At 48.3% G+C, this 16408-nt stretch overlaps 5 protein-coding genes across 5 annotated transcripts; 3 read left to right on the forward strand and 2 right to left on the reverse strand.

Annotated features, from left to right (window-relative positions):
- Positions 1-1105: 1105 nt before the first annotated feature.
- On the reverse strand, positions 1106-3043 carry hsp60 (chaperone ATPase HSP60; the record flags this gene model as incomplete). Its single annotated transcript, XM_057160147.1, has 3 exons — positions 1106-2622; positions 2697-2838; positions 2936-3043. The coding sequence occupies 3 exons, from the start codon at positions 3041-3043 to the stop codon at positions 1106-1108; spliced, it is 1767 nt and encodes a 588-aa protein (XP_057026395.1).
- Positions 3044-4045: 1002 nt separating this feature from the next.
- Positions 4046-5262, reverse strand: N7466_000750 (uncharacterized protein; the record flags this gene model as incomplete). Its single annotated transcript, XM_057160148.1, has 2 exons — positions 4046-5130; positions 5184-5262. The coding sequence occupies 2 exons, from the start codon at positions 5260-5262 to the stop codon at positions 4046-4048; spliced, it is 1164 nt and encodes a 387-aa protein (XP_057026396.1).
- A 1335-nt stretch (positions 5263-6597) lies between these two features.
- N7466_000751 (ATP synthase subunit epsilon family protein) lies at positions 6598-6937 on the forward strand (the record flags this gene model as incomplete). Its single annotated transcript, XM_057160149.1, has 3 exons — positions 6598-6629; positions 6686-6800; positions 6863-6937. 3 exons carry the CDS (start codon positions 6598-6600, stop codon positions 6935-6937), a joined length of 222 nt encoding a protein of 73 aa, XP_057026397.1.
- A 457-nt stretch (positions 6938-7394) lies between these two features.
- Positions 7395-10046, forward strand: N7466_000752 (N-alpha-acetyltransferase 35, NatC auxiliary subunit; the record flags this gene model as incomplete). The annotated part of the gene is made up of 8 exons (XM_057160150.1): positions 7395-7485; positions 7552-7619; positions 7688-7828; positions 7879-8100; positions 8161-8616; positions 8669-8926; positions 8980-9078; positions 9138-10046. The coding sequence occupies 8 exons, from the start codon at positions 7395-7397 to the stop codon at positions 10044-10046; spliced, it is 2244 nt and encodes a 747-aa protein (XP_057026398.1).
- A 998-nt stretch (positions 10047-11044) lies between these two features.
- Positions 11045-13390, forward strand: N7466_000753 (uncharacterized protein; the record flags this gene model as incomplete). The annotated part of the gene is made up of 4 exons (XM_057160151.1): positions 11045-11790; positions 11849-12108; positions 12164-12389; positions 12442-13390. 4 exons carry the CDS (start codon positions 11045-11047, stop codon positions 13388-13390), a joined length of 2181 nt encoding a protein of 726 aa, XP_057026399.1.
- Between the last annotated feature and the right edge of the window lie 3018 nt (positions 13391-16408).

Genomic DNA, 16408 nt, shown 5'->3' on the forward strand with positions numbered 1-16408 from the left:
ATCCGGTGGTATTATTGGTAAAGTTGTCCCGTGATCCGGGGGTCCGGGGTGAAGTTCCCCCTGGTCGCAGATGAGAGGTACAGCAAAGCTGAAATAGAGTAGGCGCGCTCGTATGCATAACCGACTTCCCCAAGTCTCGCAGTATTTTTGTTTCCCTCTCCGGGACTTTTAGATTGTAATCAAAGGGGAAGTAGAAAAGTGGTTCTTTCGGTACTTTAGACTAAAACTGGGGGGGGGGGGGGGTGGAAGTGGTACAAAGAGAGGAAAAGTAAGAGAAAAGCAAACACGGGGGAAGTTTTTTCCTGTTTTTTTTTTTAGTCTAGACCGTGGCGTTTCAATTGGAAACAAAACTCGCCAAAATACCCGAGGTATGGTATTGGGAACACGGGATGCATTGCCGCCACTGGAATGTGCTTTTACTTTCCCCTTGGTAGGGGTATTAAACATCGACTTTCTTTTGTTAAAAAAAAAAACAACCCCATTATCAAGATTCAAAATATCAAGTCTAGAGTTTATGTAGATCCGTCAATGCGGGACGATCCTTATTCTTGATCCCCAGGTCCACTTCCGATTTCTTAGCTGATCTACAATCTGTGCCATGGAGAACAGTTCCCTACCCAATTATGGTAGCCTAATACGCTTGTACTCCCGTACAGGTACCATCAACAGGTGCATTCTATCAAAACTACTGCCCACAAGCAGATATTCCTTTGTATGGTATTTTACATGGGAAACAAAATTCTCTAGTTACAAGTACTAGTACAAACCTTAGTACCTTGAAACTTATGTTGGATATTTACTATTTATTGATTTTTTTTTAAAAAAAAAAAAGAGAGAACCCGTTATCACATCAATTTTAATGCATTAAAACCACGTAAAAACGGCGAGAAAATATGATACAGGATTGCGCCGGAACCTTTTTCGAGCCCCAGCAGAGTGGAGATGAGAAATAAGAAAAAAAAGACGCACAAAATACAGGTATAGGAAGCAACTCCAAAACATTACAAAGATCCAGGGCCGTAGAGGGAGGAGGTACGGCGATGCAAAAGATGCGCAAGGAAGTCGTCAGGAAGGCACAAGGTTATTGGGGGAAAAGGGAAGGCATCTAGAACATGCCACCACCCATACCGCCCATACCACCCATGCCGCCCATGCCACCGGGGGGACCGGCAGGGCCCTTCTCCTCGGGAGCATCAACAATGGCAACCTCGGTGGTACCAAGCAGGGAGGCAACACCACTGGCGTCAACCAGGGCAGTGTGGACAACCTTCAGGGGGTCGACGATACCGTTGGCGATCATGTCAACGTACTCGCCGGTGGCGCTGTTGAAGCCCTTGTTGAAGTCCTTGGCGAACTCATCGGTGAGCTTACCAACAATGACGCTGCCCTCCAAACCGGCGTTCTCAACAATGGTGCGGGCGGGGCGGGTGATAGCGCTCTTGATGATGCTGACACCGAGCTGCTGATCGAAGTTGGCGGGCTTGAGGTTGTTAAGGGCGTTGGCAGAGGCCTTGAGGAGAGCGGTACCACCACCGGGGAGGATACCCTGCTCAACGGCAGCACGCGTGGCGTTCAGAGCATCGACGACACGATCCTTCTTCTCACCAACCTCAACCTCGGAGGCACCACCGACCTTGATGACAGCAACACCACCGGAGAGCTTGGCAAGACGCTCCTGGAGCTTCTCCTTCTCGTACTCAGAGGTAGTGGGGTCAGCCATGACACCACGGATCTGCTCGCAGCGCTGAGAGATGCTGTCCTTGCTGCCCTCACCGTTGAGGATGATGGTGTCCTCCTTGGTGATAGTGATGGAGCCGGTGGAGCCAAGCATCTCGGGGGTGAGCTTCTCGAGCTTGATGTCAAGCTCATCGGTGAAGACGGTACCGTTGGTGAGAACACCAAGGTCACCAAGGATGCTCTTGCGGTTGTCACCAAAGCCGGGGGCCTTGACGGCGGCGACCTGGAGCTGACCGCGGAGCTTGTTCAGAATGCATACGGCAAGGGCCTCACCCTCAATGTCCTCGGCAATAATGACCAGAGGGCGGCGCAGGGTGGTGGAGGCCTCCAAGGCGGGGATGATGTCCTGAACGGCGGAGATCTTCTTCTCCGAAAGCAGGATCAGAGGCTTCTCGAACTCAACCTTCTGGGACTTGGGGTCGGTGATGAAGTAAGGGGAAGTGTAACCACGGTCGAAACGCATACCCTCAGTAACCTCGAGCTCATCCTCCAGGGTCTTGCCCTCCTTGACGGTGATGACGCCCTCCTTTCCGACACGCTCCATAGCAGTAGAGATGAGCTTGCCAACGTGAGTATCACCGTTACCGGAGATAGTGGCAACCTGGGCAATCTCCTCACCGGTGGTAATGTCCCGCTTGTTCTCCTGCAAGTACTTAACAACGGCCTCAACAGCAGCCTGGATACCCCGACGCAGATCCATGGGGTTGCAGCCGGCCGCAACGTTCTTCACGGTCTCGGAGAAGATAGCGCGGGCAAGGACAGTAGCGGTGGTGGTACCGTCACCAGCAATCTCGTTAGTCTTGGAAGCAACATCCTGGAGGAGACGGGCACCGAGGTTCTCGAACTTGTCCTGCAGCTGGATGGCCTTGGCAACAGTCACACCATCTGTTCAACAACGGAAAAAAGGAAAAGTCAGCGGGTTTGTTGACCCTCAAAACGTCAATTGCGGAAGCACCTACCCTTGGTGATCTTGGGAGAGCCGTAGGCAGTATCAATCAAGACATTGCGACCCTTGGGACCAAGAGTGGAGGTAACAGCCTTGGCAAGAGTGTCAACACCGCGGAGGAGGCTGGCACGCGCGTCAACGCCAAACTTGATCTCCTGTTCGCGGTCAGTCAGGGATTCTCCGGTTACGAGGGGACATGGGGCCGAAGAGAGTGGGTGGCATCATTGAGGAAGGATTGAACTTGACACGTACCTTGTGGGCGAAACGCTGCTGTTGCAGGTTCAGGGTAGAGCGAGAGAAAGGGGCACGCTTGGAAGCGGCCGACAGGACCGCAGTCCGGGAAGAGAGCGCGCGCTGCATGGCTCAGGAAAAACAGAAAAGATGAAACAGAATTAAAATCAATAAGGTTAATTAAAGAGGTGTGGGAATGTAGCCCGATGGGAATTGGACACGGGGTGGTAGGAAGGATGAGAGGATAGAAGCTAGAAATGAAGCCAAAGTCTCGAAAATTTTCCAAGCGCTTCTCTTTCCCCAACCCCAGAGAAAGAGCTTGGCGGCAGAAAGAGCTAGAAGGTCACCTGACTACCCGAGGCCCGGTCGCCGCCCGGGTCAACGGCATTCCGTTTCCCGTACACATGTTCTACTGCAATCAACAAACCTCTTCATACGATTGTATAATAGCAGGTTTGATGGTCTTCTTTACTATTCCTACTGCTATCGAATATGTATCCCATACTAGCTATGTTCTCTGTAAGTAAACCTGCAGGGAATTCAAAGTTGGCGCGAACCCGCTCGGGCGGCTACGCTCGGCAACCTGGACTATATACTATACAATCCCTACCAACATTCGAATGTTATGTACATCGGTAAGAAGACGTCTCAGACCAGTTGACGGATGTCGTGTTCAAATACGGATCTGTCTACACATGCAGTGCTGTCTATGGATACTTAGTACCTACTCGAACTAGATACCAGTCAGTACCTGTAGTATCCAGAAATTGAACCTTGGAACAATGTTGGGGATAAGAATGTACTTTTTTTTTATTTATTTAACGTTTGCCCCTCAAAAAACCATCACACGAATTGAACACCACATGCATCCGGCACTAAAACATTTGAAAGATAAGGATATGTTTTTTTTTTCTCCTTTTTGTTTTTGATAGATCGAAATCAGTCGAAAAGAGTAAGAGCATACTGCCGGTCAGTCAACCTCAGATAACCATAAATCAGGCCCACCTAAATCTGAAATATCCGTTCAACGAAACTTTGCCGAAACTACTACATGAACGCCTGCCTTCAAACTCTCAAACATGGGTGCAAACTCAACGAGCGTAGAAAAAGAAACAAAGTTCAACCACTCCCCTAGTTCAGCTCATTCTCTCGCAAAGCCAGGTAATCCCCAACCTGATTGCCGAGTGGCCCATCGGACGGATCCATGCCCGCGTAGCTCTCAAAATCACCGAAGTTCAGTTCGATTTGCGGTTGGCTTATCATTGAATTGGGGCCAAAAACGAGGGGAAACAAGTCAGAGCTCAAATCGGGGAATCCATAACTTGCGTTGGTGTTGAACATTTGGGGCATGCCAGTGTTATAGTTTGACATAGAATGGGCGGGTTGGTAAAGGTAAGGACTTTCGATGAATTGAGAAGTCGGCACAGTCTGAGACTGAGGGTACAAATTCTGGTCATTGTAATAAGTCCCATTGGGGCCGGACAATTCATTCACACCACTGATGGCCTCGGAAGGGATCGCAGTGCCTGTTTCTTGGAGATTTTGGAGTGCGGCCTGTCTAACGGGCAGAGTGACTACCTTTGACGGCCGTTGTGGGGTTTCGTCCATCATATACTCGTCTTCCGACCCCTCATCCTCGAATTCGGACTCACGACCGTCAGTTTCGGAGCTACTGAGCCCATTGTCAGATCCTGCGTCGGTTTGAGCATCCTCGCCGCTCAGTTTGAGGAAATCGGCTCCAATGCACACACGGGACTCTTCTTCCTCGGCCTCGGGGGAGATTTCTCTGGGAGTGATCTTCTTCCCTTTCTGTCCCCTTCCATTGGTCAGCGAGACTCTGGCTTTGGCCTTGGCCCGCTTGGCTCGGTTGGGCTTTGTAGTGTACGGGGGATCATCACTCTCGTAATCGGCATCTTCGTCGGGCGTATCATTTGGCGTCACTTCACGCTGTCTCTTTTTGCCCTTGCCTTGTCCAGCAGTCATGCTTGATGCTGAGGTTCCTTTGGATCCTTGACTTGGCACAGAGCGGCGCAGCGGGGGTGGAACCTGCTTTCCGGCCTGCATGCGACGTAGGCGGACTTTCGAAAGGTGCTGGATGATTGCACCTTCTGTGAACTTAACGCCCATAGTCTCGGCAACTAGGTACCATGGGACCTTGATTCCTTCGTAATTGCAGACTTGCTGGATAGTGAGCAAAAGCAATATATCCTTGTCGTCTAACCCAGTAAGCACAGTGAACGAACAAAAATATTTGTGCACGATAACTTACTATCCCAACGAACCAAAGTGCGTCCTTTGTTCGACTTGCCCCGTCTCTTGGTGCCCGTCTTGGGCTCACACTGCGGCATTGTCGCGTTGCTAGAGAATGAAACACGTTAGTAGCGGGGGAAAAAAGGAGACCGAATGGCTTTTAGATGCAGGAAGAGGAGGAACAGTCGAACCTTTGTACTTTGGAGTAGGGAAGTCGAGTAAGAAGAAGACCGGGAGAACGAGGTTAGGGGAGAGGAAAGATATGGGAGGAGAGAAACAGACGGAGGAGAGAAACAGACGTAGAAGAGGAAGGGAAAGGATCGTAATTCGCAAGGCTTGGGCCTGGTACTCGGAGAGATACAGCACAAAAGCGAATGATGGTTATCGATCCTACCTCAGTAGGATCGAGAACAAGAAAAAGCGCAATGAAATCTGGAGGTGGAAACTGGGGAGACAAAGGTGCGTAGTCCAGATGTCGGGACTCTGGACGAGGAAGAAGTTTGGAATAGGAGAAAAGAAAGAGAGAGAGAAAGTGAAGGAAGAAGTGAAGCTGTATTTATGTCGCGCGTCTTGCGTGTTCAAGTTGGTTTTGCAGAGCGGTGCAGACAAAGCCTTCAAAGTTGTAGAGCACTATCTAGTGATTCATTCCCCTTTAGGATCTATACCCTGGGAGCGTGTTATTGACGTCAACTACATGCGCCCTTGAAAAGCAATCCATGGACAAACTTAGGCATATGATCCAATTGAATACAATTGTTCTAGTCCTGCTTTATAGAGCTGGGGGATCACTTAACCACTTGGGTTCTTTCGTTTCGACAGAAAGTGTCATTTTGTCCCAGAGAAGAGGAGGGAGAGAGCTATTCAGATTGAAACCCCATAAGGAGGCGGTGACATTCAATGTTATACGAAACAATGGAAACGGATGGATGCAGAAGGGGGGCCGCAAAATATTGACGAGCCCTGATACGGGAAGACATCAATTGTTTTGGATGATGCTCTGGGGAGTACGTATGGATTAATCATTGGTAACAGGTACAATAGAAACAATAGAAACCTAAAAGAACTAGATACAAGGAAGGAATACTTTTATTGATCAGTCAAAAACTTTAATTTCACAGTACACACCAAGGGATGTAATTTAGATGGAGTGATAATTGACTACTATAGATATTCGAGAATCGAGGGATCCATGTGGCTTTTAGCATTGTGGCGTAAAAGTTAAAGCTTTAGCATTAATTGTTTATCCCACACCGCCTTGATATATTGCCCTGATATATTGCCACGTGACCTCAAGATCATTGGACAGCTTCACGTGATTTTTGGATACACGTGACCCTCACTCCCGATGCTCCGAAGTCGAACGCTTCCAAACTCACCCGAAGCCGTTTTCACCCCCTTCAATCAAACCACTTTCTCCTTCCACACCATTCAAAATGACTGCTGCCTGGAAAGCCGCTGGCCTGACGTACGCATACCTTATCAGAAAGCAGCTGGGCAATTGATTTTCTGACACCCATCCAGCTACAACCGTTACCTGGCGATCGCCGCCCGCACGGTGCGCCGGTCCCTGAAGGACGAGCCCCGTCTCGCCGCTGAGCGTCGCGGTCTGATGGACCTCCGTTTCGCCAAGTGGGAGGTCAGTGAAAAGCACAAGTCTCTAGAGCTTCGACCCATAAACTGACAAGAACCGGTGAACAGAATGGCAAGCAGGGTAACGTTCGCTCGCTCGCCCAGGCCAACGAGGAGGCCGCCGCCAAAGCCGCCGAGAAATAGACGACCAATCTGCAATGAGCCAGTCCGCGAACGTGAGAGTGTGATGGGGAAATGATAGACCCGGACGTGAGCGGCCACGAGTGAGAAGAGACTCCGGGGAAGCATTCAACTTGTATATGTGTAGCAATACAGGTCTGTCTGGGATAGACATGGCCTAGAAATCGCACTTTTGCTTTCTTTTCTTATCCCGCCGTATTCTTGTCGTCGTTGAATTGTGAATTTTCGTGTGAATCTCGTAAGAAAGGACTTGTAGAGTGATCTGGGACCTCTAGTGCTCGGCCGCAACTGCACGTCACAGGTCCAGTCTGCCTGCCCGAATCACTTTTTCCGCCCGCAGTCTCCCCCACCCACCCCTCGATCCGTTTACTTTCTTCGAAACCCCGCCTACGCTTTGTTGGATCCTTTTACTGCATGATTAGGACCGGCAGCAGACTGCAGATCTTAATTCTCATCTGCGATGCTGCCGAATAACGAGGTTCGAGTGCCCCTGCGGCCAATCGCGCCGACTCGGCGCGACATCACAGCCGAATTCACGGAGGCTGCCTCGAGTAAGCCACAACACGTTTGCCTCCCCTTGCTTTAACTCTCAAGCTGATAATTGTTTTCAACAATAGAACTACGGATGGGCCAGCTTGTAAAAGATGAGACGTTCACCCTTTTCGAAGCGGTGGGCGCATTGGAAGTGCGTCCCTACCACACCGAGGAATAAACATGCGGAACGACGTGGCGCTGACGAGAATGATGTTACAGATTATGGACTCCAAAATGGACAGCGGTTATATTGCCCCGGGAGAGAATCAAGCGCAGGCGCTGGAGGACGACTACGATGTACGACGACCATTGACACCGGAGGAGGTGGTGGGCTTGATGGATCAGCTGCTTTGCCACGAGGTGTGTTCACCTTTGTTTGTGATATTTCCGCGGTGCTGATGGACTTTTAGATGGCATGGCATATGGGCCACCCTCTGTCTCAAACCCTTTTCACGTCCATCTACCTCGATAAATTGTTGTCGCCAGTACCGAAAACTATGGAAGACGCTCGTTTTGATCGTGTGCCAAGCGAGTCGATTCTTGTCAGCCTAGTTCTTCGGGCATACTGCCTTGCAATGATCAAGGCTTGCGACTATGTTCATGCTCGTGTGGCTGTGGAGTATTACTACGAAGTGAGCTAAGCAAGGAACCTCTACTTGGAAAGCTGCTGACGATGTCATTTTGTTGTTTAGGAGGAGGACTTTGTCACCCAGCTATATAATCGTAACCTTTTGTCTGTCTTTGATGGATCACACTTCTACCGCTTGCTGGACCAGGCGGTTGAGTGGGTGGATGATCAGAAAGATATGGATACAAAGCTCAAGGATGCAATTCGGAGCAGACTACACTTTCGGTATGAATTCCTAGCTGCATTAGATCAAGATCTCGATATCCTGGAAACTCGATCGACAGCAAATTTTGCAGTGTGTTTGAAACACCTCGATGAAATGAAAGAGTCGCACTCCATTGGACAGCCAGTACCAGAAGCGTTTAGTCTCAAAATCCAACGGAAACTCGCCAGCACTGTTCCGCCACGACCCATTGTGCAAATCAGCTATGACGATGCCTTTTCTCACTCAAGGCGGCTCTGTCAGGATGCTATTGATATGCAGCACATGCTCGACTATCGGGGCCCAACAAACTTCAAGGTAAGAATATGGATTTCTTTGTGTCTATTCATTTTACTAAAAAGGGCTCTAGACTGCGATATGGAGCCTCATGTCCCGGAAGCCTCAGCCGTCCGTCTATATCAGATGCCTTACCCAGGCATTGATTGTTAGCGACATGACAATTCTGGGCGCCGTTTCAGTCAAACGTTTCTTGTTTGATGATCTTGCAGAGCTGGTGTTGCCGGGGAGTATTCTTCTTGAGGCAAATACAGATGACGTCGAACTCCCGTCGGATCCTCGGTTTCAAATTGCCCGACTGATGGACGGCTTTGTGAAACGATTTGCCCAGGTATGTTCCAATCCTACCACGATGCCATGGAGAATGATACTAATTGATCATAGCCCTTTGTAGACTCGGTGCGGTGTGCTTGTTTGAATCGGTGTCGAGTTCGCCGAACTGTTACCCATACTGTCGTGGATTGGGATAGCTTGCAGATGGAGGTAAGAAATCTTCCAGCGGTCGATCTGAGAAGTCCATATGCTGACTTATCATTTACTAGGCGGAAGAACTTGATTTACAGCTGCAGACCCTCAGCGGAGAGCCTGCACTGCAGATCGGTGGTGGAGAGCCGACGTATTCATACCCACTTAGCAGCTGGGCATACCATCAAAAATTAACCCAGCTCCAGCTTATCCTCCAGACGGGATTCGAGCTTTCAATATATGCACCAGAGGAGCTGCCTGGAATGTACTGGTACCTGTCCCACATATGTTCCACGCATCTCGGTCATTTGGATCGCATCAGAACTTTCGTCGTTGCTGCTCGACGACGAGATCTAACAGTGACAAACATCACGGCGGAAGTTTTGACCCGGAGAGCCTCCAAGTTTCACAAAACATTCCGATGCTTGGAGAGGTTGACGACACATCTGATCGCGGTGGACGCATTTGCGATTGCCCTTCACGCGCTATATGTCCTCCTAGCGCGACATAAGGTACTTCCATCCGCCTCCGGCTCTGATGCATACTCAACGGACAAATTACGGTATGAGATTCGCATGAAGCCCTTCCTTCCTATTTCCCTGCCGGAGTTGGTTCCCTTTGAAGAATACCAGCGGGAGGCAACCTTGGAAGGTGATGCAGATGCTACAATCTTGGATCGTGCCTCAAAGGCGATCACTGAAGCGCGAAAGGCTTGGGAGGCGACACTTAACCTTGGGGCTTTTGTTGATGATCCATCTTTGGAGAACCTAACTCCAGCTACTGCCATTGACGCGGACTGGCAGCGTAACATCAAAGACACTATGCGTGCCTGCATTGGAGCAAGCATTGCCATTGAGACAGTTAAGAAAACTCTTTCAAACGGAAAATGGTCGGAATTGCAGGTGAAAATCCCCGAGATCGGGGCCAAGAGTCGATGGCATGACTGGTGGAGTGTACCGCAGGTTGCTCAAAAGCCGGAGCCGTGATCACGCGAAGAGATTCTTATCAATACATAGCATGACTTGGCGTGTTTGTATCTTAGCGCCCCATTTACGAAGCCTAGGGAAGCAAAGTGTTTTTTTTTTCTTTTTAAAAAAGAACAACAACAATAGGGTCTAAGAGAAGTTTAATGATTACTAGTACTAGTATATAGTAAGGAAGCTTAAGATGGGCATTTGTTCTCTTATAACATAGGTATTACTTAGAAACGTACTATCTAGTAACCTATTAACTAACTATTCAGGGACATAACCAATTACTACACCATGCTCTTCCGTACTTATCTGCTATTGCCTACATCCCGTCCAAGCGTCAAGCTATAACTAATAATGATTAGCGTAGGCTGAAAGCTTCAGAACAAACTCGCCGATCCGATTGGAGAAGCGAAAATGCCAACCAATAGAATTGTAGGATTTATCAGTAGAAAATACAAGTATCAGTTTCCTTTTGGATATTTTTCACCTCGGTTAAAGTGGGGGAAATAGTGTATTTGATTGTATTCAAGTACTTATCACTCAAAAAGACACCAAAACACACCATACCCATAACGCCACACGAGAAAAACCAAGTTCCGTTTTAGGCGCCACAGACCCAAGGAACAAGATCGCATTATGAAATCATTCATTTCATATATAACAATTCATACTTAAGCTCATTTTACCCCTTTAGCCTGTCAAATTACAAACCCTTGAAGGCGATCGGCACTTGATACACTTTCGGGAACTCAACGCTTGCGGAGCCGTCGATCTCAGTTTCTGCTTTTCCCATCAGAACATCCGGGGCAAAGCTCACGGACCTACAACCATACCGCCGCCACAGCTGGCCAGTTTTTACCCGAGATTCGACTCCTCGCTTTTTACTACTACTAGTAGTCACCACTAGTCTCAACCAATCTATGCTGCTCTTTCTTGCCTTTCGCTCGCTGCAGGCAGCCTGACCTCAGCTTCTCTTCCTCCTCCGAGACCACCGCGCGGGGCTCTAAAACATGCCGACGTATCCTATCCGCCGCCGACCACGAGAGTGTAAGACATGCCTACCATGCCGCGCCAGTAAAGTCCGCTGCGACCGTGAAGTGCCCTGCGGGAATTGCGTCAAGCGGAACTTTACCTGCTCTTACGGTCGCCCGTCATCCAACAAACTACCGGGGCCCTCGCTCAATCTCAATCTCAATCTCAATCCATCTGCCACACCCCTCCAATCGTCCTTTGCATCGCCCGCCGTCGCTTCATCCTACTCCTACCCCCACCGCGATGCCTCCTACACTGCCGACCCGCCGTCCGGGACCAGCGATGAGCAAGATTTGGATCTTCCGGAGGTCATTGACATCTCGCAGGCCGAGTGGGATGAAATTAATACCAAGATGGTCGCGATGGAACAAATTCTCGGGAGCCTGCACTCTCTCTTTCAGACACATTCATCTCATAAACGGATCGAGGATCGGGATATGGAACGAAAGGATTCAACCCGATCGGAGGGCGTCTACGGGTCGAACGTGCTAAAGACAGGTGCCGTCCATCTCGGCTCTCGGTCTGCTTTGGTAGATATTCTAGACAAATCCAAGTCCTCAGAAGATGCAGCGCAGGCGCTGCCTCAGGAGGACCTTCTCGCCGAATTAGCGCTAGGCAATGAATCGGTCGCGTACCCATTCGTGGATCTTTGGTCATCTGATCCTTTCACCTTTAACATTGCTGGAGTGTGTGCGGTTCTTCCGGACGACAATCAATGCCGGAGGTAAGGCAATTCGATAAACCGACGGCTGAGGGAGCCACGCTAACAATGGAATCCTTAGATTTGTGAAATTCTATAAGGATATTGGTGCGGTGTTGTACCCTGTACTACCAGATCTCGATCAGATCGAGCGACAGACAAATCAAATACTCGCGGGGAGACAACGGGCTGGTGGTGTCTATAAGCCGGATGCCAATGGATTAGTAAAACCTTTCGGGATGGACCTGCCCTTCCTCAGCTTGCTTTTTGCGATCCTGGCCTCGGGATGTCAATTGTCCGATCTCCCGGAGCGCGACCGTGAGCTGACATCATGGGTATATGGTGTGTACCCCCGAGTCAGATCTCACTTTTAAGCCCATGCTGACTTTTGATGCAGTTTCTTGCGCATATCAGTGCTTGCGAATGTTGAATTACGTCTCGCAACCCACAGTAGAGGTTATACAGATTCTACTAATTATCAGCAATGTATTATCGTATAATATGAACGCTGGTGCGTCCTACACATTACTCGGCATGACAGAGCGCATGTGTCTTGTTCTGGGTCTTCATGTTGAAATGACTGGCTTTTCATACGAAGAGCAAGCCATTCGAAGGCGTGTCTGGTAAGTCGAGTCTCTGACCTCTTTCCCGAAACATTCGAGCTGACCCAATTAGGTGGGCGATGGCTTTCCAGAACAGCCACTTTTCACTCGCTTATGATCGACCTTCCATTACCATGTTCAGTCAACCGGAGATTCCCTTTGATCGTAAATCAATGCCGGGGCATCGATCATATTTTGAAACTTTGTGTCGGGTCGTATCGCTTGCATTGGAAGTGTTGCGGTCCCGAATGCACCCAACTCATTCCCAGCCCCGATTTCATGAGATCCAAGAATACAAGCATCGGATTCAGCGCATGCTTGCCGAGGCCACTCCCCATCTGCGTCATCGAGAGAATTGCCGATCATTAGCGGAGCACATCGAACGAACGGAACTCCGACTCCACGCTTCATATCTTCTTTCAGTCCTGTGTCGGGTATCTTTAGATTCGCATGCGCATTTAGATGAACATCGTCGAGCATTGATTCGAGAAGACTGTATTAGCAGCTTGATTGAAACAGTGGATGCATTCGTGGAGTTGCATGAAATCAATTCACATTGCTCTCGGTCCTGGATTAGCCTGCAACGGTCAATTGCCTCAGCTTTCTTGCTGATCACCAACGATGATGGCCCTCGGACCTGGGAGCTCATCGACCGCCTAGAGAAGGTCCTAGCCGATCATGTATACGCAGATGGTTCCGAGGATCATAATAACCGCACAGATTCTGCTAAGCATCTCGCGTCTTCTCTTCGCGCCTTGCGTGAGATCCGTGAAGCGTTCCGCCTCCGCAAACCTGCTTCGACTGTTCAGGCTGCCCCAGCTCAAAGTCAATACCAACCTTACTCCCCATTGATATTGCCCTCCCCCCCATCAATCGAAACGACTCCCGAGTTCCCTCCGAACTTTGCAACTGCTGGCGGTTCCGCGCTTCCTATGGACGATTGGAGTATGCGCAATATCTTAGGTCGCGTGTCGGATGTTATGCTATTCCCCAGCATGACTGGACCCAATCCGCCCGTTTAAGAGATTTGCATGGCGTTTTACACGGGAGTCTGCGTCTTCCTCTTCCTCCTCTTTTATTTTTCTATTTTTTTTTTTTTTTTTTTTTGCTCGGCGGGGTTTTGGAGATTGGGTCATATACCCTCACTGCAGTCAATTTGGTCAATATATGGCGGCCAATTCTGCTCCTTGGAGACATATTTATGGGATATTTGGGAAGGGGAAAACCTCTGTTTATTTTTGCACATACCTGCGCCTGGCTAGCAGTTAAAGACCCTATGATATCATCACATCAATACCGAAGGTGTCTCCGACACTCGGAAGTTTCAAATAAATCACAAATCGCAATACCCCGAGGGAAAACCCCGGCAACTAAATAACATCCCCAAGCCCCAAGCGCCCTCGGATCCGGGGCGGATCGCGTCGGATCTAGCGCTCTTAATAGTCTCTGGCATTACGTCAAGCCGTTATTCGTAGCCTCAAGCATTCTTCCCATTGGAAAACCACGTTGCACCCCTAGCCAAATCACAAACCGATTGAACAAGTGGAGTCGCAGGCTTGACCGTTCGGCCGACCGAGAAATCACCGCGGCTGATCGTCCGATCGACATTATTGGCTCCACTGGCTGCTCATCGGGCTTCATTCAAAGCCCGGCTTGTTTCTTTTTCTCTTCCTTCAAATGTTTTCCTTTCGCGGGGTTCTGCCCGATGCACATACTCCTGATGTTTTCATGCGATAGGTTGTGGCTTCCCTGCAGATCTTACCTTTTGCATATCCCTGGTCTACGAGGGTACGGATATATGTCCCTGTAAAGATGGGGTTTGTGAGGTCCGAATATGAAATGTGAGCTGCCAACCGGCCGAAAGAACCGGTAAGATGCAGCATGACTGCTGATGAACGGACCACATATACATTCCTAGGGCGGTTCAATCGCTTAAATATGCCTGCTTTCGGTATGGATTTCTAATGGACTTTATTTGAGGAGTATCCATCCATCCATTTAAAACTAATGATCAATTGCGGCCTGGGGGAGCTACAATCCAGATGTCATTCTTAAATCTGTTAGTGTCGGCCCCGGGGATTCCAAGTACGTACTAGTAGTTGGCCCAGATGCCTAGAAGTTGATACTACCTCTTCTTTAATCCGAACACCGATTCACTGTGTCAACTTATTTTTTGAAGCCCTTTCTTAATTGATTTGTGGTTACTTTCACAATTTTCTCAATCGATTCGCAATCGATACGTTTTATTGCTTTCACAATATTGTCAGAGAGGGAGGTGACCCCTTCTAGATAGTATTGTAGTGACCATATATTGCTAGGGTTGTTGATGTGCGGCGGTAAAGACTGACAGCCGAATAGCGGCGCACGAAGTAATAGCTACTAGTACATTCGCTACAGTTTAGGAATGGGCTTTAATCTAAACATGGGTCACTCTCAGGCTAACACGGGTCACATGACGCACCAGGGTTGTATGCCTATGCCTCGGGCAGCAACAGCTCTCTTTCTATCTGAAGGTCTCTCACCGCCTTCTAACAGCCCTGCTCAGGGACCAACACCTTAATACCTACTAGTAGATCTTCAAGCTACAATATCAATCGAGGAAAAGAAACCGGGCAGAAATCCTAGTCAGAAAATAGAGTTAAAATTTACCACGGTGAGATGTTTTGTCGAGTGGCAGGGTGTGAGCGCAGCATAGTAAGTTATATTTGGATTGATTCCGAGTTCCTATTCAACGATCGGGTTGAAGTTACTGACGAAATCTTTGATTAAAATCAAGTATCTGTATTATCGATTTATCTACTAACACAATTCCTTCACAAATTATCATTGATCATTTATTGTCGTTGTCAGGATGACGTAGATGCTACCTAAGTAATTGTCGGAGATTGATAGTTCAGGTGACTAGTAGTGCCTCCAGATGTCTGTAGATAGCAAAGATTCTCCCTCTTCTTCAAATGTTCTTTCTTTCTTGCTCGACAACCTACAATAAAAAATGGCTTTTACCCGCAGCTTGCTCGTACGGGATTTGTTATCCTCTAGCCGTGCACCCGCAAATCGTGCTCTCAACATGGCTTCAAGTATTATGAGGAAAGCCTTGCGGATCCCCAGGCAAAGAAGAGCTTCAATTTTTGATCTTCCACCTGAGGTATTGGATATCATATTCTCATTCCTCCAACCAACGTGGCAAGGCTGTTTAGCACTTAGCTGCAAGAGAATCTACAACAAGTTCAATTACGTTTTTCAGGAGGAAATGTTTCGATTTCCTTATCACGAACCATATGTTCACGATTCAATCAATCTCCAGGCTCGAAAGTACTTTCTCAGTAATCTATATCCAACAGATATCTGGGCATATTGCGATGCCTGTTTGAAGCTCCATCCACGGAATGAATTCAAATTCGATAGCTTTGAAAATAGAACCACAGATGCTGTTATCTGTATGTGGCCAGGATACACTTTACTATGTCCCTGTCTCATCTTCACGCCAAAGAGATTCATGACAATTGCTATTGAGCTAAATGAGGCAAAGTTTGATAGTGACAGTTTCATGAGGCACATTTCAAATTGGCATGAATGCAAGTTCGAAAGTCCATGCAAAAGACTTTCCTATCAACTTACGATATCACCTTCTCTTGCTCAAAACAAAAAAAGCATCATCTTTGACTTTACCTATTTAGTTTTCATCAACAAGAATTTACCATATAAAGGAAAAAGAAAAGTCATGCTTTGTCCGCACTATGAAGCTCTAGAATTGATAGTTCAGAACCGTCTAGCTCCAATAGCGTCTCAATGTCCAAAGTGCAAGATCTCCTACGCCATATCTCTGTCTTCGAAATCGTGCTTCAATGATACTCTCGCCTATGAAATTCAATATGAGAGATCATTCTCCTTACTGAAAGAGAAATGGCCTGGATTTACAGGCAGTGGTGATTTTACCTGGGTAGATGTTGGATCGGGGTATGTATGGTTGTGTCTAAGATCCTATTTGGAATATTTTCAGGTTGAAATATCTTTGGATAGAAGCTTATATGTTCTCACGA

This window comes from Penicillium verhagenii, assembly GCF_028828195.1.
Source record: "Penicillium verhagenii strain IBT 33310 chromosome Unknown utg000002l_segment0_segment0, whole genome shotgun sequence".
In the NCBI taxonomy this organism is placed as follows: Eukaryota; Fungi; Ascomycota; class Eurotiomycetes; order Eurotiales; family Aspergillaceae; genus Penicillium; species Penicillium verhagenii.